The sequence below is a fragment of the Squalius cephalus genome (genome assembly GCF_949319135.1).
Source record: "Squalius cephalus genome assembly, chromosome: 4".
Taxonomy (NCBI): domain Eukaryota; kingdom Metazoa; phylum Chordata; class Actinopteri; order Cypriniformes; family Leuciscidae; genus Squalius; species Squalius cephalus.
In genome coordinates, this window is record NC_137125.1 from 31,975,618 (window position 1) to 31,997,918 (window position 22,301).

General features: G+C 39.6%; 1 protein-coding gene across 1 annotated transcript; it reads right to left on the bottom strand.

The window, feature by feature from the left end:
- Nucleotides 1-14,042: 14,042 nt before the first annotated feature.
- On the bottom strand, nt 14,043-19,381 carry LOC307157818 (uncharacterized protein). The gene is made up of 7 exons (XM_079869768.1): nt 19,116-19,381; nt 18,401-18,561; nt 18,104-18,193; nt 17,828-18,020; nt 16,941-17,095; nt 16,411-16,627; nt 14,043-14,335 (listed from the first exon to the last, which is right to left on the bottom strand). Exons 1-7 carry the CDS (start codon nt 19,321-19,323, stop codon nt 14,226-14,228), a joined length of 1,134 nt encoding a protein of 377 aa, XP_079725894.1. The 5' UTR covers nt 19,324-19,381; the 3' UTR covers nt 14,043-14,225.
- Between the last annotated feature and the right edge of the window lie 2,920 nt (nt 19,382-22,301).

Consider the following 22,301-nt stretch of genomic DNA (forward strand, 5'->3'; position numbering starts at 1 on the left):
CAAATGCCTTTCAACTTGCGTGTGTAAAATTAAAAATTAAATGAATGTGTAGCAATTTGTACAAATAGAGACATTTTTGGTGAATATAAATGTTTTCTTTTGTATTAGTGTATCATAATTTGCGCATGCAACAAAGAAGATGTGCATTTTTTTTCCCACTAGTACTCTTTTTTTTTATGCTCCATTACATAAGAACATTGTCAAGGAATTACATACAAATACATATACATAATAAAAAAAAAAAACATAATTATACAAAAACAAAGGATGACATGACAGAGATATGACAAGCAGGCATACCCTACAATTGTATTGACACAATAACATGCACATACAAGGAAAGCTTTTAAGTGCATGTATTTTCTTTAAATATTTCTTCATAATTTTTTATAAATCTTATGGATTTATTATTTATATAACGAAGAGATTTAAGAAGTGAGATTAATTCAGTGTCAAAATAAGGATAGGACAGAATACCATTTGCAATGTGCATTTGTGAATCAGGTGACACGCGTTCATTCATTGATGTCAATCTCATTCGATTCATTTGGATTTTGAGACTTTCTTTTTGCGGTTTTAAAGCATTTCACAACCCACACACAAACAACTACAAATTAATAGACCTGGTGCTAATTATTAATGTGTGCACAACTACCCATCTATGTAACAAATTCACAAATGTGCATTACTACATTTAAACTAATACAATACAACTTGTGTGAGCAAAATCTAGAATCACATGAATTTGCAGCCTTTTGTACAAATAGAGACATAGTTGTTAATACAAAACCTCGATTTTGTATTAATGTAGGTCAAAATTTGTGCATGCAACAAGTAAGATGTGCATTTGTGGATCAGGTGACACGCGTGCATTCATTGACTCGTTTCTGAGTCAAACCTATTTGATTCATTTGGATTTTGAGACTTTCATTTCGCCAGTTTAGCCTTGCACGATCTACACACAGCTGACTGAGAAAACCTGCTTCCACTAGATGGCAGTAGTCTGCTAAAACAGACAACGGCACCATAATCGAGCTTTATTGCCCATATAATATGCTTAAAGGGTTAGTTCACCCAAAAATGAAAATTCTGTCAGTAATTACTCACCCTCATGTTGTTCCAACCCCGTAAGACTTTCGGAACACAAATTAAGATATTTTTGATGAAATCTGAGAGCTGGCTCACTCCTTCATAGGCTGCTTGGTAAGCGATATCTGCCATCCCAGAAAAGTTAGTAAAGACATCGTTAAAATAGTCCAAGTGACTACAGTGGCTCAACCTTAAGTTTATCAAGCGACGAGAGTACTTTTTGTGTGCAAAAAACAAACAAAAATAACGACTTTATTCAACTATTCATTTACTTCTATGTGGGCCTCTGAGCGAGTTCACGTAGTGTAACAGCGCAAATACAGAAAGTATTTGGTAGCACTGTGGGGATGACAATAAAGCATATTGTCTTAATATCAATTCAAAAGCAAAACGAGTGAAAAAAAATAGATATTGGGGAGTGAAAATAGCCAATAAGCGTCCTTTGCAGCTACTCTGTTTACAATGGTAATTTCATCTTTTTTTTATTTTTAAATAAGTGTGAGTTTTCCTATATCTTGAAACTTTTAGTTTTAAAAAAGCTTGAAAAAGATGTGTAGTACTCGTAAGCGCATGACTATTTCTGTCACAACAAAATTTTTCTGTCAGTATCAGAGCATGAGAGCAGAGTGGAGCTCGAGCGGGCAGATTTTAGACAGAGCGCAGAGCGGCTTTTTTAAAAGGACGGAGCATCGCCTTATGTCCCGCTCCAATTTCGCTCCGCTCACACCACAAGTCTGAAGCATGCTCAAGCCTGACCCAGAATCCATCTTGTTTTGCACAGTCATCAACAGTAGACTATTTTCAGTCAAAACTCGGCTCAATAATGGAGTTCACCAAGTACTTAAAAAAGGAAAATGAGAAGTCATACAGGTGTACAATTAATATAAAACTAATGTAGCAGGCATAGCTGCCTAGTTAAAGGGATGGTTAGGAGTAAAATCAACCTAGGGTCCTTTGCACATGACCTCGAGCCAAGAGACAATGACTCATTCAGACAATGACAGCAGTGAAGAGGTTTCAGTTATGAAAGTGAAAAAGACTGCAAAGAATGTTCAACAAAAAGCAGTATTGCTTTTACTGCTCCAAACCATTCTGCAAAATGGCAAGACACTTGGCCCAAGTTCATAAGAATGAGGTGGAAGTAGCAAAGGCTCTTTCTTTTCCAAAGGGTTCTAAAGAAAGAAGGATTAATCTGGATCTTTTCAGGAATAAAGGGAACCGTGTACACAACACAAATGTTCTAAAAGCTGGCAAAGGAGTGTTGGTGCCACGTCAGCAATCCACTGCTAAACATGTGAATGTTAAGGACTACATGCACTGTTTGAACTGCCAAGGGCTGTTCAGACGAAAAGCACTTTGGAGGCATATGCAAAGGTACAACCTGGCCAAGAAGTGCCAGGTCACAAAACAAGGTAGATCCAGAGTTCAAGCACTCTGTGCTTACGCACAGCCTGTTCCTGAAGAGTAACAAAAAAAATGATGGAAACTGATCAGTCACATGAAGCAAGATGAAGTAACACAGGCGGTTAAAAGTGATACATGTATCATCAAATTTGGAGAACACTTGTGCAACAAAATGGGGAGCGACAAAACCAAGCACGAATAAATCAGAAATGAAAGCTTTAGCATAAGTTCTGTCGGGAAGACTCAGTTACTACGTCACCTATTGCCTTCACTTCTATCCAATCATATTTTTATGCTCACTGTATAAAAGCTCGGTACTTACACATGTTTGAGTTCGCAGATACTGAAGCGACGATTACCCCCATCCTTCCCACCACCACCAGGATGGTTCTGTCCATACCTCCCGGGGGGGTCGGCTGCGCCCCTGCCTTCGTCTTCAGGCAGGAATTGCAGATCCGATACCCTCGGATTATGCACTACGGACGGGGCCTATGCCAAATGACTTTGTATATTATCAGCTTGCTGAGCTGTCAATAAATGTACGGTTTATTGAAATAATTCTCCCGAGTCTTTCTGGTAGAACTAAAATGCGTGAGGCTGGAAGGCTGTTGGTGTGTGCTAGGAAAGTGGGAAATCTACAGAGTATTAAAGACTTTTTCATCCCCTTAAACTTCTATCATGTTATCAAGGCTGTTAATGATACCTCGGGATTCCGAGATGAAGATGAAGTCTTCACAGTTCCATCTTTGGCATTACAACTGAGCCACAACCTTAAAAAAATGTCTGATATTGCAGAATGTGAAGCAATGATCACAGGAGAGGGAAATGATGTCCAAAATGTAAAAATGTTCAAGCAAATGTATACCACAAAATGGAATGAATATGTGACATCCTCAGCCTTGAAGACGCTTAATGAAGCGAAATGGAACTCTTCAGAACTTCTCCCTTTTACTGAGGATGTTAAAAAAATGCACATTCATCTCAGCAATCAAACTAAACTGTACCAAGAAAAGCTCAAACTTGAGAAAAGTCAGAAGAACTGGTCAAAACCTGCCCAAATAACTGTGTGGAGTTATTCTGTTTAATCGCAGGAGAGCAGAAGTTTCGAAAATGAGGTTGGATTCATATCTTCTCCGAAACACATCTGTTTTACACTCCGATGTCGCTGATGCTTTATCTGAAGTTGAGCAGAAGCTCTGCCAGCATTTCCAATGCATCGAAATTAGAGGCAAGCGAGACAGAAAGGTGTCAATACTCCTGCCCCCAAGTATGCTGGACTCCATGGAGCTACTTGTAAAGAACTGTCAAACATGTGGTGTACTGGATGAATTTTTTTTTTTTTTTTTTCGAAAAAGCCCATGACTGAGACCTCATTCTACCATGGCACGGATTGCATCAGGAAGGTTGCCCACCAGTGTGGAGACAAAGATCCAAAGAATTTGTCATCCACAAAGCTGCAGAAACATATTGCAACATTATCTAAAGTGCTTAATCTGAGAGATACTGAGATGGACCAGTTAGCAGTTTTTCTGGGACATGATATAAGAGTCCATAGAAAGTTTTACCGGTTGCCAGAAGGGATGTTACAACTAGCAAAGATCAGCAAGGTGATGATGGCCCTTGAACAGGGAAGAGTATCAGAATTCAAGGGGAAAAACCTTGATGAAATTAACCTTGAGCCTTACGGTAAGAACACATGGCATAAAAATGTTTGCTCTTATACATATTATATATTGACACTATTTAGTTCAGTTACAAGGAGCTCTATATGGTGCATGGAAACAAATGCTTTTCTACACACTTTTCTGCAGAGAAAGTGAATGAAGGTAGTGATGTGTCTGAAAGTGAGAATGAAGAGAGTGAAATGCCACAGCCAAAAAAGCGACGTCAGTCCTCTTCAGCATCTACAGGTATGGTCAGCTGTGATCTGATGTGAATTCCTGGGGGGATAAAGAATTCTTTATCAATGATATACAGTAGAATGATAAAGATTTAGATTTTGCTATTTGTATTATAAAAATATGTATGGCTGTCCCTGATAAAACAGGTTTGCAGCCCTCTGACTCACAAAGCAGGTAAGGAACTTGATCTCATTCTCACCCAAGCTGTGCCACAGAATGCCTACTGGTCACGCCTCTGCACATCTCTGACCACTGTTTCCTTCGGTTAAAGGTTGTATCAGCGATTTCAGGCCCAAACATAAATGATCACATTCATCTAATCTTTCCTAAGGATCCGCTAGCTACCCGCCCCATAAGCATGCCGTCAAAAAAACGTGTCTCTGTAGGCAGCCTAGGCTCTGAGATCTGCACACAAAAACAGTTGCTTTCACCACCACTCAAAACCAAAATAAATAGTGTTCCAACCAATCACCGACAGGGGTGGGTGTTGTGAGGTTTTGCACTCGTGCACGGCTGCCTATGACGGCTGCACGCGAAAACCTCACAACACCCACCCCTGTCGGTGATTGGTTGGAACACTATTTATTTTGGTTTTGAGTGGTGGTGAAACCAACTGTTTTTGTGGTGAAACCAACAATCTTTTTTTGACGGCATGCTTATGGGGCGGGCAGCTAGCGGATCGTTAGGAAAGATTAGATGAATGTGATCATTTATGTTTGGGCCTGAAATCGCTGATACAACCTTTAATTTCATTCTCTGTTCCACCACTACTGGTTTATTTTTACTGCGACCTGTCTCCCACCCACTTCTCATTGGTCACTTCAACTCTACATCGACACATTTTCCTCACTGGAGGTCAGTGATGCCACAGAGTATCTCTGCTCTACACTAAGCTCATGTCTGGACAGCTCAAGGCTGTGTCCTCTATCCACCAAACCTGCTCGCTCAAACTAGCCTCACCCATGGCTGATTCTACTATCTGAAATCTGCATACTGATCTCAGAGCTGCTGAGAGATGTCAGAATTTTAGTGATCCAACTAATCTCAAGGGTTAACCTGAACTCCTATTTTCCTTCTTATCCTGCATTAGTGCTGCTAAAATAGTTTTCTACAATGATGTACCAAAGCCACTAACCTCTGTTGATCTATTTGCTGCTTTCTTGACAGAGAATTGGTCACTAATGGCTGCCACTTTTTTCAGAGCCACCTGGAAACAACCTGTCTTCCCCATCAACTGCGCATCACTTCCACCATTCGCTCACTGACTTGTGGCCATCCTACTGCATGTCTGCTTGACCCCATTCTTACAAACCCTCATCCAAGCCATAACTTTTACCATTGTGTCAGCAATCACACGTTTCACTGGCTTCAACAGGCTTGGGTAACTCCCCTGCTCAAACCTTCTCTCAGTCCTGCTGAAGTTGAGAAATATTGGCCGATTTCACCTTTCCCATTTTTATCTGAGTCTATGAAAAGAGCAGTTTTCAAACAGGTCTCTGAATTCCTCTCACAGAATGACAACCTGAATCCAAATCAGTTGCGAGAAACCTGCGTGTCATGACTGACCAGTTGTCTTTCTCTGACCACGTCAATATGCCACCCAATTCAGGCCATGGCCATTGCTATCTCTGCCCTTGACTGTTTATATAAACGATATGTAGTGTGAATAGATTGGCCTGGTCTTGTCTTGCCTAGTACAACCTGTATTTCATTTGTATTTTTTAATTGCTTGCTTTTGGTTATGGTGTACAGTTAAAGTCTTATTTTATGTCCTTCAGAGGAATCTTTGGTTGGCAGCCAGTCTTGTATCCTGCTCCCTGAATTGTGTAGTTCAATTTTCCACATTTATTGTATGTCATTATGTCAGTATCAGTATTTGCTTTCTACCATGCACAAATAAAAATGTCACTGAACTTTTGCTGTGAAATTGTAACAATGAGCACTCAAATACACCGAACCAACAATTACTAAAAACACACACAAAAACTGATTTTGCACTGCTCCCTGAATCGACGCACTTATTCATTTGTGGATGTTAACTGAATCTGTAAGTCACCTACGCTGTTTACTTCTGAATATTATATTTCATTCTGGTGCGCTTAACGTTATCGCTACTGTGTAATAGTAGCATATGCTATTCACCAACTAAACATATCCTATTCAATGCGTTCACAGTCTCTTTCACGGCTATCATTTGTAGTAGCCTATTCACAAACTGTTTGCTCAAGCGTAGCGTTTTCTCTGAGTTCACTGTGTGCTTTCTACCATGCACAGATACAGATACAATTACAGATTGCTGTGTAATTGTAACAATGAGCACTCAAACACACCAAACCAACAATTACTAAAAACACACACAAAAACTGATTTTGCAAGGGCATTTTGCACTAGTAGAGAAACAAAGCACAGACATTTGCTTGTCCAGCAGCAACAGCAGCACATTGCAAAATAATTTATTTACCCCCAACTCTCTTTGCAGAACACACGATCCTTGCTCGATCCCCGAGTCTCCCCAACCATTTCCTGCATAATCTGTTTTTCTTTTTCTCCTTTTCGCTGCAAATCAGTGCACAGACAATTTGGATCGCAAGCTTCTTACTAAGCTTCTTATTTTGGTTGTGAAATGTAGTTTGCGGAACAGACAGAAGTTGCCGGCGATTCTTTGTTTGGTAAAGTCATGCAATGTGAAACCCCCTGTCGCCGATGCATCGTGCAGTGTGCACACAGCACCAACTGAATGTTACCCCAGATAGTCGTGCAGTGTGAAAAGAACAGTGACTTTGACTACTTTGAAAATCGTGCAGTGTGAACTTGGCATAAGCTGTCAATCACACAGCACAAGTTCATCTGGAAACTTGCCAAAAAACTCTGTTACACTGCACAACAAAGCTCTTACTGTATTTACATCGTAGAAATCGCGTTGCAATGAAGAGATCACTGCATTCACGCAATCAACATTGTCATCTGCTCAATGCTCATCACTGCAACCTTTAATATGATGGAAATCTATCTAAATACAATGATATAATCAACACTTTTCACGATTCGTTAATCTCAACAGCTGTAATAGTAAACACGTAGTAAAAGTATTCGAGACGGTTCCACATGTAATACTTATTTCATGTGCAAAGATTACACTGAAGTCTCACAGCAGACACGCCCCTTCAAACAGAGCGTTCAAATCAGAGGGCTAAAATCAGGATAGAAAATTGCCATTTATATCTAAATTGTGGCCATTTTTGATGTAAAAATCACATTAACATTACAAGTGCACGTCAGGAAACATTATACAATTATTAAAAAAATCCAGTTCGTAACTAGCCTAGAAATCTAGACGCACCCTAGCGGCAGCAAAATGTATTTTGCAGCCAGGGCAGTCTAGCAACTCTCCATTGACTTTCGAGCTGCAAAAACCTAAATTGGGACAGGCCAATCACGTCGTGTATAGAGTAGGCGGGGCAGGCTTAACATAATGACGACAGAGCTGTGACGGTTATCTGCCACTTGAAAGAATGGCGGAGCTGCTGGAGAACAGTCTTTCGAATCGGCTTTGTCCGCGACTCTGGAGGACTTGGAGTTAGGTTTTTCTTTGAGAAAAGAGCATAGAACGGCACTTAAAGGGATACTTCACCTCTGGAAAGATGAATGTGTATTTAAAATAGGTCATTTATGTAGAAGAAATGTGAAATTATTTTTGAATTTGGAGCTTTCTAGACTGAGAAAAGCCAGAAAATGTGTTTTTGGCTTATGTGGATGAAAGACAACAACTCCCAGAATGCACTTGCTTCGCTGCCCTTGGCCACTCCCAAGCCACGCCTACCAGTAAGAGAGCGCAGTTGAAAACAACAAGACTAGCTACTAGTGAGTCTCCGTGACGAGTTTGCCCGGGATTTTCGAGATCGCCCAAAATGTCCGGGATTCGGCTTTTGCGTTCTACAGTCGCCATTCATTATGTTTACTGTGGCGAGCAGAACGAGGCAGAGGGCCGCGGGAGAACGGCGCGAGGCCGGTGGCGTGATTACTGAGACGCAGCGGTCTCGTATCTCTCACGGAGGAGCGGGAATTTTCTTAGCAATGTTAAAACGCACATCAACCGATCACTTGTTTAGTGTTCATGTAAACACTACATTCAGATTCACCAATCGGAATGAATTCAGTTAGATTGAAACAAAAGGTGTGCATGTAAACAATGAATGGCGACTGCAGAAAGCAAAAGCTGAATCCCGGAAATTTTGGACGATCTCGGCGGCCGGACATGTCCGGGAAAAAGAGGATGGTAACCCCTACTACTCAGCTTTCTCCACAGAACAAGAGCCTGTTAGCTAAGCTTCCAAAGAAAGACGGCTGACACTGTGTACATTCTGTGAGTGAGATCCCACCTCCTATGGGCGGGTTGAAAACATGCGGAACTAGTTCCTTCTACTGGCTGTAGTCTTTAGCTTCTGGCCAAAAAATCCTCCGATGACGCAAAATGACGATTTTTGCGTCATCGGAGGATTTTTTCCAGACAAAAAATACATAAATCTCTCATCTCAGGGAGATATGAGGGGGGAAAGCATGGTCATTCGAAAATACTACAGGTTTTCTACTAATACAAAGCTTAATGCTAAATCCTGAAGTATCCCTTTAAGTCATTCTTAAAAAAAGGAAGATGTGTTTGTAGTTTTGCCGGCCAGATTCAAAAGTTGAATCTATCAACTAGCTCCGCTGTTGGGAAAACGCTCTGGTTGGTTGAAGCGCTGTCCTATTGCGTGCAGAGGGAATTTGAAAGACAGCCGTTTATCCCGCCCCTCGGATTGAGCCGTGTCTATGGTGAGTTGCCAGACCCAACATCTTGATGTAAGTCTGGCTTGCCAGGCTAGTTCGTAACCCCTTTAAAGGGTTAGTTCACCCAAAAATTACTCACCCTCATGTTGTTCCAACCCCGTAAGACCTTCGTTCATCTTCGGAACACAAATTAAGATATTTTTTATTAAATCTGAGTGCTGGATCACTCTTCCATAGGCTTCTAAGGCATTATAACTTGCTGGCCCAGAAAATGTTTTAAAGACATCGTTAATATAGTCCAAGTGACTACAGTGGCTCAAACTTAAATTTATAAAGCGACAAGAATACTTTTTGTGTGCAAAACCCCCCAAAAATTAGTAGTATAACAGTAGTATAACAGCGTAGCGCTTCTGTGTTATACGTCACACGTAGGCTCACTATTGGCCGACGCTGGTCATGTGTGTGATGCGTGTGACGTACAACACAGAAGCGCTGCGCAGTTATACTCCGTGAAAAAACTCTAGGCCCAGAGAGAAGGAAATGAATAGTGGAATAAAGTTGTTATTTATTTTTTTCGCACAAAAAGTATTCTCGTTGCTTTATAAACTTAAGATTGAGCCACTGTAGTCACTTGGACTATATTAACAATGTTTTTAATACATTTTCTGGGCCAGCAAGTTATAATGCCTTAGAAGCCTATGGAGAAGTGATCCAGCTCTCAGATTTAATCAAAAATATCTTAATTTGTGTTTCGAAGATGAACGAAGGTCTTACGGGGTTGGAACAACATGAGGGTGAGTAATTACTGACAGAATTTTCATTTTTGGGTGAACTAACCCTTTAAGACTAAGGGCCCTATTTTAACGATCTGAAACGCAAGTATCAAGCGCAAAATGCAAGTAACTTTGTGGGCGGGTCTTGGGTGCTGTTGCTATTATACCGGCGGGATAAATGACTCTTGCGCCCGACGCAAATCTAAAATGGGTTGGTTAGGGGTGCAACGGATCAAAAAACTCACGGTTCGGATCGTTTCTCGGATCAGAGTCACGGATCGGATCATTTTTCGGATCAGCAAAAAAAACATTTTTTTTTTTGTTTATTAACACTTTTAAATTATTAAAATAAAATATATAAAATCAACTTAAAGTGCACAAGGCATAATATCTTCTTTTTAACATAATTAATGAAAAACAACTTAAAGTGCAACATTCCTTTAAACATGGACCAATGCTTGATGTGTTTCCACTGTCATATAGGGCTGTTAAACATGCTCAAAAATATTCCCTCTAAAAAAACACATATTCGAACATCTGGTTGCGCATTTTGTCAATGACGCACATTATGTCATTAACAGGACAAATTAATACAAAGACATAACTACTTGTATAGATAGTTTATTTAAGTTTAAACATATTTGACAATGTATTACCTACTGTACACAAAAACAAGTAAATCAAATAATGGCCAAGACCCGCAGACCTCTTTCTCTCTCTTGCCCTCACCCATGCTGCGTTCACACCAAACGGGAATAGAGCGTCTGACGCGAGTGATTTCAATGTAAAGTCAATGTAAAGACGCGTTTACGCGCGTCTGGAGATCTTGCGGCGCGAATGAGGCGTCACGCTCTACACTTACCTACACTTTAGTAATGTTTCTGTTTAACGTTAAATAAAATGACCTGTCCCTGATCCCTCAGGCAGCACGCCCACTCACAAAGCAGACAGCCGAGCACATTCGAATATTAATTTTCACCTTCGATATTCTGTTTTTTAAAACTATTCGAATATATATTCGAATTTAGAATATTCGTTGACAGCCCTACTGTCATATGGATTTCTTGTGCCACAGTGCCTATACACACCGTCACAGTTTTATCCACTATAACCTCTTTCCTTCATCATTATATTTGACAGGGAAGCCAAAATACTCCCATACAGGGGAATTAAATGATGCGGGGCGTTCAAGCTCCTCCGTTCCTCCGCTCGCCATGACCACGCTGTGTGTGGACTGAACATGCGCACAACTTTCTTTTTTTTCATAAATCAATCCACGGATCACGTGTGTGCCGAACCGAAGATATTGATCCGAACGGCGGATTTGCCAGGAGCGGTTCACAGCCGAGGAGACCGACGTTCTCGTCAGGGACGTTGGGGATGGAGAAACACACCCAAATTAACTTAGGTTAAACAGGCATATGATAATTTGGGTAAATGTGTAAGCTAGATGTATGTTTTTATAATAAACTATCTATCTATCTATCTATCTATCTATCTATCTATCTATCTATCTATCGTAATAATGTAGGCTATGATTTTCAAAAATGAAAACTGCTGCGTCTGTGTGTAGATGAGAGAATCGAAGTGTATGCGCGTTGTGCACAGGCTACATTGATTATGGCCAAGCATGCGCCCTTAAAATAGCATATGAATAACATGCGCAACGCGCCACTGACTTTAAACTACTTTTTTTTCGGTCAGTGGCGGAATTGTTTTCTAAACCTGCAAAATAGCATGAGGGAACGTTTGCGCCGGAACACGCCTCCTCTTTGTGCTGAACCGCCCCGGGGAGCGCAAGTGTATTTCTTAGTTAACCGACGTGCGTCTGTGGAGGGAAAAGACCGCTGTGCGCGGGTGCAAAATAGGAATGATACATGCGTCGGTGTACAAAGTCAATTGCGCTGGGTGCAAGATAGGGCCCCTTGTCTTATGGACCTGTCACGAAACTGCCCCGAGACTCGAAGGTGAGATCCAATTGCAGCTTTATTAAGGGGCAATACAGACACGTAATCCAATAAACAGGCAATGGGTCAAAACACAGGCAGACAGTCCAAACAAACAAAACAAAACAAAAACAAGACAGGCAGGGGTCAGAGGCAAGAGAGTAATCCAAGGAACAGGCAAGAAATCCGAAAACCAAGAGACAAGAAAACCAGGGAAAACGCTCAGAAGTGCAGTGCAACAACATACAAAACTTCACAGTGAGTGATGGGGTGAACCAGGCTTATATGGGGTGAACTAAACAAGATAATAAGACACAGGTGAATGAGATAGTGAGTGTTGAGGAGTCCGGGCAGTGAGTTCTGGGAAATGTAGTTTTTGAGTGAAATATGATAGTCTGGTGTGGAGTGCCCTCTGGTGGCTCTCAAGGGCACTCCAGCTGGTGACTGTTACATAGCTCCCCCCTTTAAGGAGCGGATTCCAGACGCTCAGAAAAACAGTTCAGGAGGGTGGTGGAGCAGAGGAGGACCCAGGGGCGGGATGGAGGGCCAGGCCCGTGAAGTGGAAGAGGACCTGGAGACTGCGGCAAGACGGGAGGCCAGGGTGGAGCAGGCTGTGCAGGCGACCAGGGCGGATCAGGCTGTGCAGGTGACCAGGGCGGATCAGGCTGTGCAGGCGACCAGGGCGGTTTAGGCTGTGCAGGCGACCAGGGCGGATCAGGCTGTGCAGGCGACCAGGGCGGATCAGGCTGTGCAGGCGACCAGGGCGGAGCAGGCTGTGCAGGTGACCAGGGCGGATCAGGCTGTGCAGCCGACCAGGGTGGATCACGCTGTGCAGGCGGCCAGGGCGCAGGAACAGACACCGGCTCAGTAACAGGAACAGGAACAGACACCAGCTCAGGAACAGGAACAGACACCGGCTCAGGAACAGGAACAGACACCGTGGCAGCGGCTATCTCTGCTGAGGGCTCGGCGGTGACCATCTTGTCCTCAGACACTGGCTCGGCGGAGACCATCTTGTCCTGAGACACTGGCTCGGCGGCGGCCAACTTGTCCGGAGACACTGGCTCGGCAGAGACAATCTTGTCCTGAGACACTGGTTCGGCAGGAGCCATCTTGTCCGGAGACACTGGCTCGGCGGAGACCATCTTGTCCTGAGACACTGGTTCGGCGGCGGCCATCTTGTCCGGAGACACTGGCTCGGCGGCGGCCATCTTGTCCGGAGACACTGGCTCGGCGGGCGTGACGTGAACAGTCTCTGGATCGGCGGGCGTGACGTGAACAGTCTCTGGATCGGCAGAAGTGACGTGAACAGTCTCTGGATCGGCAGAAGTGACGTGAACGGTCTCTGGATCGGCAGAAGTGACGTGAACAGTCTCTGGATCGGCAGGCGTGACGTGAACGGTCTCTGGATCGGCAGAAGTGACGTGAACGGTCTCTGGATCGGCAGGACTGACGTGGAGCGCAGGCTCGGCAGGGCTGACGTGGAGCCAAAGTCTTGTGAGGATCATGCAAGGGCATGAATGAACTGAGCGGTTCAGATAGCCCTCCCCGAAAAAAGATCTTAAGGCATTCTGTGTTCATTGAGGTGAGATGTGCCAGTTCAATAAACTCCTCGACATACCTCTCAATCGGCCGATTCCCCTGACGGAGACGCAGGATTTGTACTGCTGTATCTGTGGGCATCGCTGCTGGATCTAGGTGTGCCCTTACAAAAAATTACTGCAGTTTTTTAGAAGTAATAGTACAGTTTTTTTTACATGTAGAAAAATGCAGTTTTTTGGACACGAAAAAACTGCAATATTGCAGTATTACTGTAAAAAAAGATGTCTGAAGTATTACTAAAATACAACTGCAGTATTACTGCTCCAATACATCTAAAGTACTAGTAAAATAATACTGCGATACAGATGCAGTACAATTGAAGTATTATTGAAATACAACTGCAATAAAACTGCAGTATTACTGCAATACAGCTGAAGTATTACTAAAAATACAACTGCAGTATTACTGCTCCAATACTTCTAAAGTACTAGTAAAATAATCCCGCGATACAGATGCAATACAGCGGAAGTATTACTAAAATACAACTGCAGTAGTACTAAAATACAGAATACAACTAAAGTACAAGTACTAATAAAATTCTGTACAGATACAATCGGATTATCCAGAAAATTATGTTTTATTTTCACACATATATGAATTTATGTACGAAACAACAGTGAAACTGCAATGTAACAATACATGTGTTTTTTATTTTAATTTAAACTTTAAATAACCGGCTGAGAGTTAGGAAATAAATGAATAAATTAATAATTTGCAAATAAACACTTTATAGTATATTTCCATTACTCAGGAAGGTTTCGTTTTTTGAATAGCTTGTCCTCATTGTTAAGCTTGGTTCTTATGACTGCCTTTACATCAGATGAAGACACACTGAATTTCTTTTGGATATAGTCTGAAAAAGAAAAGAAAAAAAGATTCAGAAAAACTCAAGTTTCAGTTACAGTCTACAACACAGGCATATAGTATGCTTAAACTGAATCTTGCATTGTGGTGTCACCAAATGTTTGGGGTAAGTATTCATACTGTTCCCAATTCATTTGTAATGGCATATTGGTCAGCATTAATGGCTATGAACATTTCAAGTAAAATAAGTTAAGGTAACACTTAACTTCTTAAAGCATTTATGTATATGTGGCGAGCAGGACGAGGCTGAGGGCCGTGAGAGAGCGGCATGAGGCCGGTGGCGTGATTACTCTGATGAGCGACACCTGCGAGACGCACCGGTCTCGAATCTCTCACGGAGGAGCGGAAGCATAAAGGAGGAGCGACGACAGTGAAGAGCGAGAGAGGACAGGCCTGAATTTTATTTGATGTGTTGTTTCTGTTTTGTGTTGTGTTGCCAGCAGTCGTCCGTGAGGGGCTGCTGGCTTTTACTTTCATTTTTGTATTTGTTTATTTATTTATTAAAATGTTGAATGTTCGCCGGTTCCCGCCTCCTTCTTCCCATAATATCTGAACCCTGTTACATTATAATACAATTAAGGTGTTCATAATGCACATTATATTGCATTGTATCTTTTCATAAATAATTGTTACTAAAGTTAAAATGCATTATATTTGCAGATTGGTTGTTACATCTGAAATTGGTTGTTTGTCATGTGATGTGTCATTTAATGCATTACACATTATGAAGACATAGCATAACACTTTTTTATGAAGCCTGTATTTATAATGCATTACAAGGGTATTTTTATTGTATTATAATGCATGCATAATGCCTTATAAACAACCTTATAATGTGTTATATCGTCTTATTGATAATCGTAACAATAGTAATAATACTTATTTGTGGTTATAAGTATTAAGAGTATGACGATTTATAATTTTATTCACTTACGTAATAATGGATTATATATCCCATAGTTTCATATATTTTGCTTTCCCAAGAGTCATACTGTATCTTGACATTGTTGACTTAAGATACTGAAGGATTACAAATTTAAGAATCTCTTTCAAATATGCTTCCTTACATAAACATCACGGTGAAGAATACTGATTTTAGCATTTGAGTTTTTAATTTAGATTCCAATATAAACTGGGAAAGTTTAGCAGCTGTTATGATGATTGTATCAAGAGATTCCTGCCGGACCTGTTCTCTAAATGGGTCAATTGCTGAGACTCTCACCCTCACCCTTTGTCTTTATGCATTTCCTGACCATTGGGCTCAATGTACAGCTGTGCTTTTGTCTCTATGATAATGTTAATGTATGGGTGATCTAGTCAGGCTGATTGGATCACTGTTATGCTGATGAGAACAGAGCTGCGGAAATTCTGGTAACGAGCTGACGCCTATATTGTATTTGCATACTTTGTAAAGGGAAGGTCTCCACCCCCAAAAGTCCCTCCTCCTAAAAATGCCTATAAGATACCATGTAAAGTTATGTTAGATTAGACTTTGGAAGAACTGCAGCCACGTCAACGCGAAGTCCTCAATAAAGAATAACTTCTTGAACGTGATCCCAAACGTCTCCTGGTTTCTTGCTTTGACGAAGAAAAAGTTTCCAACAATACAATATTGTATTTTTAAATGTAAAAGAGTTTCCAGTGAGTTTAAAGAGATTTTTTGAAATGTTAAGAATTTAAATGTAAAAGGCATAGGGGGCTTAAGAACATTTGAGTATAAAAGGTGTTTTAATTCCACTCCAGAGTTTTTAAATTTGCAAATAAATAAGTCTTTTAATTATCATTTGATGACAAAAGATCACATGCTATTTAAATGGGAGATATATCTTGATTTAATACTCACCTAATTCTGAAAGCTATTAATATAACAATTCGAAAATAAAAATTAGATCGGTTGACCCTAATTGAGTCACTTCCCCTAATCACACAAACTATAAACAACTAATTATATACATGGACTGAAACAAACTAAATTGTTTGACAAATAAAAAATAAAGCAACTGATAAAAATCCCAAATTCTCTTTCACAGCAGAGCTAGTCTGTAGAAATACATGAGGAGTTACCTATTAAGACGGACACTGTGTGAGCTGGAAGTGCCTCCTTGCTGGTCTCTGCATTGGGTGCCTTTCTTCCATTTAGAGAGTGAGTGGCAAGAGTTTCTCGCCCAAAGGTTACAAGGAAAAGCTCGCTGGTAAATTTTTTAAAATCTTGGGTGTTGATCCTATCAAACTGGCTTCTCTTGATCCACACCCCCTCTCCCAAATTGATGTAATCGACTACCTAGTGGGGAACAGCAGAGAACAGATTATTTTCTTTTCTGAAAAAGTAAAAAAAAAAAAAAGTTGACCACCACAGTGACACACTACAATATAAAACAAAATGGCTCAGAAATGCCTTTTAGAATAAATGATAAAGCTACAGAGCAAAATCCAAATACTTTTGGTTTGCCCGGTACAGAGTTAAAAACAACATCAGCAACCACAAGTTGTGTTATGTAAAAGAGGTAGATTTTAACACACCTTCTAGCCAGAATTGAAAATTCTTACAGAAAATGGAATACAATACAATAACTGTATAATTGGGACCTACTTACCTGCTCACTTCCTGGAGCAGAGCATGGTTCTTGAATTTGAGAACCGATGTTCTGAGAAGATGAGGTCTGCAGAGTGTCAGGCTTCTGCTTTGAAATGCACATCATCTTTATTTCTCCTACTGTGCCTTTTAGCTCCTGCACAAGAGCATGCATTTCTGGAAAAAAGCAGAGCGACACAATCATGTTCACAATCCACAAAACCTTTACAGTGCCCTCCACATCTATTGGCACCATTTATCCTCTTGGTCTTTCTTTCAAAATTCTAATCTAAAATCAAAATAAAATAATTGGGAAAAATATGAATATGAATTGATAAATACAGTCGTGGTCAGGATAAATGGGGAGTTGGAAAATTAGCCTATTTCCAAAAAAAAGTGGAGTGTTCCTTTTCATCAGGCACAGCATTTTTCTAATGAAGCTGTCACTTTAATTGACCGTTCGCAAAGACCCGCCCCCCTTAGTTACTGACGCTATGCCCGACAAGCTACGCTGCTCTCATGAAAAATACATCGCGGAGCAGAGAGGAGACTGACAACGCGCTGACAGACAGGACAGACCAGGTTACTTTTCGGTTACTTTTGATATTAAACAATTACATATATTAGAAATGTAATATTTCTGCGTGTGAGAGCGCTGCAAGATCTCTGTTTGCAACTGACTGCCTGTGTGTGTGTCTGTATGTGTGTGTCCTACAATAAAAGCAGCACATTAATTTAGAACAGTGATTCAACTGACTTGTAACCTGTGCATTCATTGTTTAATGCACAACTTCCAGCCAATCAGAATCGAGTATTCAAAAAGAACATGGTATATACTGAAGAAGATCGTTCACAAGTTGAGAACTGAAAATTGAGAACAATTGCTGTGCAATAGCTAGATTTCATTACCTTTCCACTCCTTCAGCTCTCTCTCTGCTTTTATCCTGAAGCGCCGCTCATATTTTAAATCTTCTTTAAGCTCTTTAATTTCATTTTTTAACTCTTTGATCTCTTCAGCCATGTCTGACCTCTTATATGGCTGAGGAGACAAAGGACTTGGTACACTTGAATCCTTCAGCCCTCCCACAGCAGGTCTTGGTTCCTGAAGTACAATATCCGTTATTATGTATTCTAGCTGTAACGTTAAAGTTTATAAAAGATAAAATAAAGTAGCTTCCTGCTCACCTTTATTTGAGTGCAGCTTTGTTTCACCGCAGCCATAATCTTCTGTTGAATGATGTTTTTGGTCTTTTTTTTTGTTACCGGTGCATTTTCCTGAAAATAGAAATCACACAATAAAAAAGTATCCCAGAAAAATTAAACTATTAAACATAAATGCTTGTCTACAGCGCATTTAGTATATGTATGAAATATACAGGACTTTAGGCCTACATGTAACTGGATTTCTTGATTTTATTTAAATACTATCTAAAATCAGGTTGACATTTGAGGTAGAATGTGAATGAGATTTTATCCATTTACCAGGTCCAGAAATGAAGTCTCGCCAACATCTGTTGAGGACCTTTTTACTTTCTCTCTTCTACCCTTTCCTAATGCTTCCTCTGTTGCAAAGAGGGGTATACTGTCAAAGTCACAGCCATTTTCAATTTTTCTTCTCAAGTCAATTAGGGGCTGACGCTCTTCTAAAAACAAACAAACAAAGACATTCAGTGCAGTTTTGTTTATTCCATTGTTATAAATGTTTTTTTTTTTTCATAAGTTTTTACTTATATTTTTATTGTTGAGCTTCAATGATAGCATAATACATTTGTCTATTCACAAAGGATTGTAACGTTAACTGGTTGGAGTGAGATTTTAATGATAGCATACGATTATGTCTCACTTTATCACCATATTGAAATTAATATCTTTACAACGCAATAAAATGGATCCCATAGATGGTCAGTTTACTTCTGGTAATTGTATTACTAAAACATGACAGTGAATGTATCACCTCCAAAAAACAACATTGTTTTGTCTTTCTATCAGACTTGAGTTCTGTGTTGATCAGTCCTCGCGAGGCTCTGTGCTCGTGCCTTAATTGCGCGCTGCGCGTGCGCTACAAATCAGTACGTAAGCAGCGTTTCCCCCTATTTTCTCAACTGTGTTTGAATAAAAGATAAATAAAAGTATATGTACAGCTCTCTAAATTAAATAACCAAAGATATGAGGACATTAGACGTTATAGCCTACTCACCACTAAACTGGATGACTCGACAAGGCCAAAGCTGCAGCTCGCCTGACGAAGTTTCATTCCAGTAAACATATGCTTCCTCTTCTTTGTTCCACTTGTGAATGGCCGCGGGGTGTAGTTTTGACATATTTTTGTGTTTTATTTGTGAAAGTTCACATATATGAACGGTGTTGTCTGTGAAAAAATCTACCAAAACGTATTGTATGTCCATCCTGACCTGAACTAATGAAGACACTGACTGACGTCAGTTCGCTCATCAAGGAACAGCTGCTCTCAAGACTCGTTGTCAGGGCAACGAACGCGCGAAGAAGATCTAGACACGCGCGTGCTAATTATCTATGAGGGTGAAATGTCCAACAGGCGAAAAAAATACAAATCTTTTTTAGAAGATGACTATATTCCAAAAAAAAAAAAAAAAAAAAAAAAAATCCCAGTAGTACGGTGTACATTTTAGGACATCCTCAGACCTCAGACATAAGAAGACAAGGATCATGCCTCAGACTAAAAGGCAGTCATTGGACAAAACGGCATCGCGCCTCAGACTGAAAAGCTTCAGGTCTATTTAGACATCAGACGAAACAGCCTCAGACAAAAAGGCATCAGACATAAAGGCATCGGACGAAACGGACTCAGACTAAAAGGCATCAGACGAAACAGACTCAGATGGAGTTTGGAGGTTCGCATTGCCCCGCCCCATGTAACGTCACATGTACGCGGTTCAAACTCGAAAGTTGCCAACATACAAGCTAGCTAGTTGAAATATGGCATCTAAGTTTTTAAATGTGCAAATAAAACTTGAGAAATGCATTTCTTCTGTAAACAACTTAGTGTAATCAGTGTATATGTTTATATATCTATATCTATATATATATATATATATATATATATATATATGCTTTAATGAAATGTTACACTGTTTTAACATTTAATTAAAGCATATAATATATACATAGCATATATACAGTACAGGCCAAATTTTTTGAAACGTATACAATTTTTATTGTATTTTTTAACAAAAAAAGTTTTTAACCTAAATATGGAATACTTGCTAGGACAGAGATAATGTTTTTGAAAGAAGTTTCTTCTGCTCATCAAGCCTGCATTTATTTGATCAAAAATACAGAACAAAATGTAATATTGTGATATATTATTACAATTTAAAATAATTGGTTTTCAATTTATTATACTTTAAATTATCATTTATTTCTGTGATGCAAAGCTGAATTTTCAGGATCATTACTCCAGTCTTCAGTGTCACATGTGACATCCAGTCAATCACATGAATGATCCTTTAGAAATCATTCTAATATGATGATTCATTATTCATTAAGTTGGAAACAGTTCTGCTGCTTAATATTTTTTCATAACCTGTGATACTTTTTAGGATACTTTGATGAATAAAACATAAAAAAAAGCAAATGTACAACAATTTTGTAACTTTTGTGTTGCTTTTGTAACAACAAAATACAATACTGGTCAGTAATTTGGGGTCAGTAATTTTTTCCTTTCTTTTTTTTTTTTTAATAAATCAATACTTTTATTCAGCAAGGATGTGTTAAATTGATAAAAAGTGATAGTAAAGAAGCAGGGGCGGATCTACCGGGGTGGCATAGGGTGGCAAATGCCACCCTAAAAGAAAGCCTTGCCACCCCTGCTGCCACCCCAGTTGGCAGCAACGAATTAAAAGTTATGGCCAATTTAAATGTGATTAAATTCAGTATATACCCCTCAAAAATTCCTGCACCCCTCTCGCCACACCATAAATATTTTTCTAGATCCGCCCCTGTAAAGAAGATTTATATTATTAGAAAATATTTTTTTATTTTGAATAAATGCAGTTCTTTTTAACCTTTTATTCATCAAATATATTAGGCAGCAGAACTGTTTCCAACACTCATAATAAATCAGAAAATTAGAATGATTTCTAAAGGATCATGTGATTGACTGGATGTCACATGTGACACTGAAGACTGGAGTAATGATGCTGAAAATTCAGCTTTGCATCACAGAAATAAATGATAATTTAAAGTATAATAAATTGAAAACCAATTATTTTAAATTGTAATAATATATCACAATATTACATTTTGATCAAATAAATGCAGGCTTGATGAGCAGAAGAAACTTCTTTCAAAAACATTAAAAATAGTAATGTTTCCAAACTTTTGGCCTGTGTATATATGTACACTAATTATGTTGAAGAGAACATGCATTTCGTGAGTGCATGTTTTAACATTTAATTAAAGCATATAATATATATATATATATATATATATATATATATATATATATATATATATATACATACATACACTAATTATGCTGTATGCAGAAGAGAACATGCATTTCACGAGTTTTATTTGCACGTTTAAAAAGTTAGATGACATATTTCAACTAGCTAGCTTGTATGTTGGCAAACTATCGTGAAGTAAAGCGTTCTTTTTTTCTTTTATTGAATATGTATCAAATAACAAGCGTATATATAAAGGACATAGAACTTCTACAGGAATTAAATTATATCAAGTATATGTAAAGCTTCACATATATAAAATAAATAAATAAATAAAAGACATACACAGAGGAAACATTATGCATCAGTGGTATTGTCAAAAATATCATCATAATATTTCAAGAATCTGTCACTTTTCTTGTTTTTAATCAACCTTAGAGACTTCAGAAATGTATCAAGTAAAGCGTTCTTTCTAGCTATGAATCGCGTACATATGATGTCACATGGGGCGGGGCAATGCGAACCTCCAAACTCCATCTGAGTCCGTTTCGTCCGATGCCTTTTAGTCTGAGTCCGTTTCGTCTGATGCCTTTATGTCTGATGCCTTTTAGTCTGAGTCCGTTTCGTCTGATGCCTTTATGTCTGATGCCTTTTAGTCTGAGTCCGTTTCGTCTGATGCCTCTATGTCTGATGCCTTTTAGTCTGAGTCTGTTTCGTCTGATGCCTTTTTGTCTGAGGCTGTTTCATCTGATGCCTAATTGTACGAGACCTGACACCTGACATTGTTTTTCCTGAGACCTGAAGCTTTTCAGTCTGAGGCGCGATGCCGTTTTGTCCAATGACTGAAGCCTTTTAGTCTGAGGCATGATGCCTTGTCTTCTTATGTCTGAGGTCTGAGGATGTCCTAAAATGTACACCGTACTGAAGAAACGAGTACAAAATATTTCTGGAAGATGATG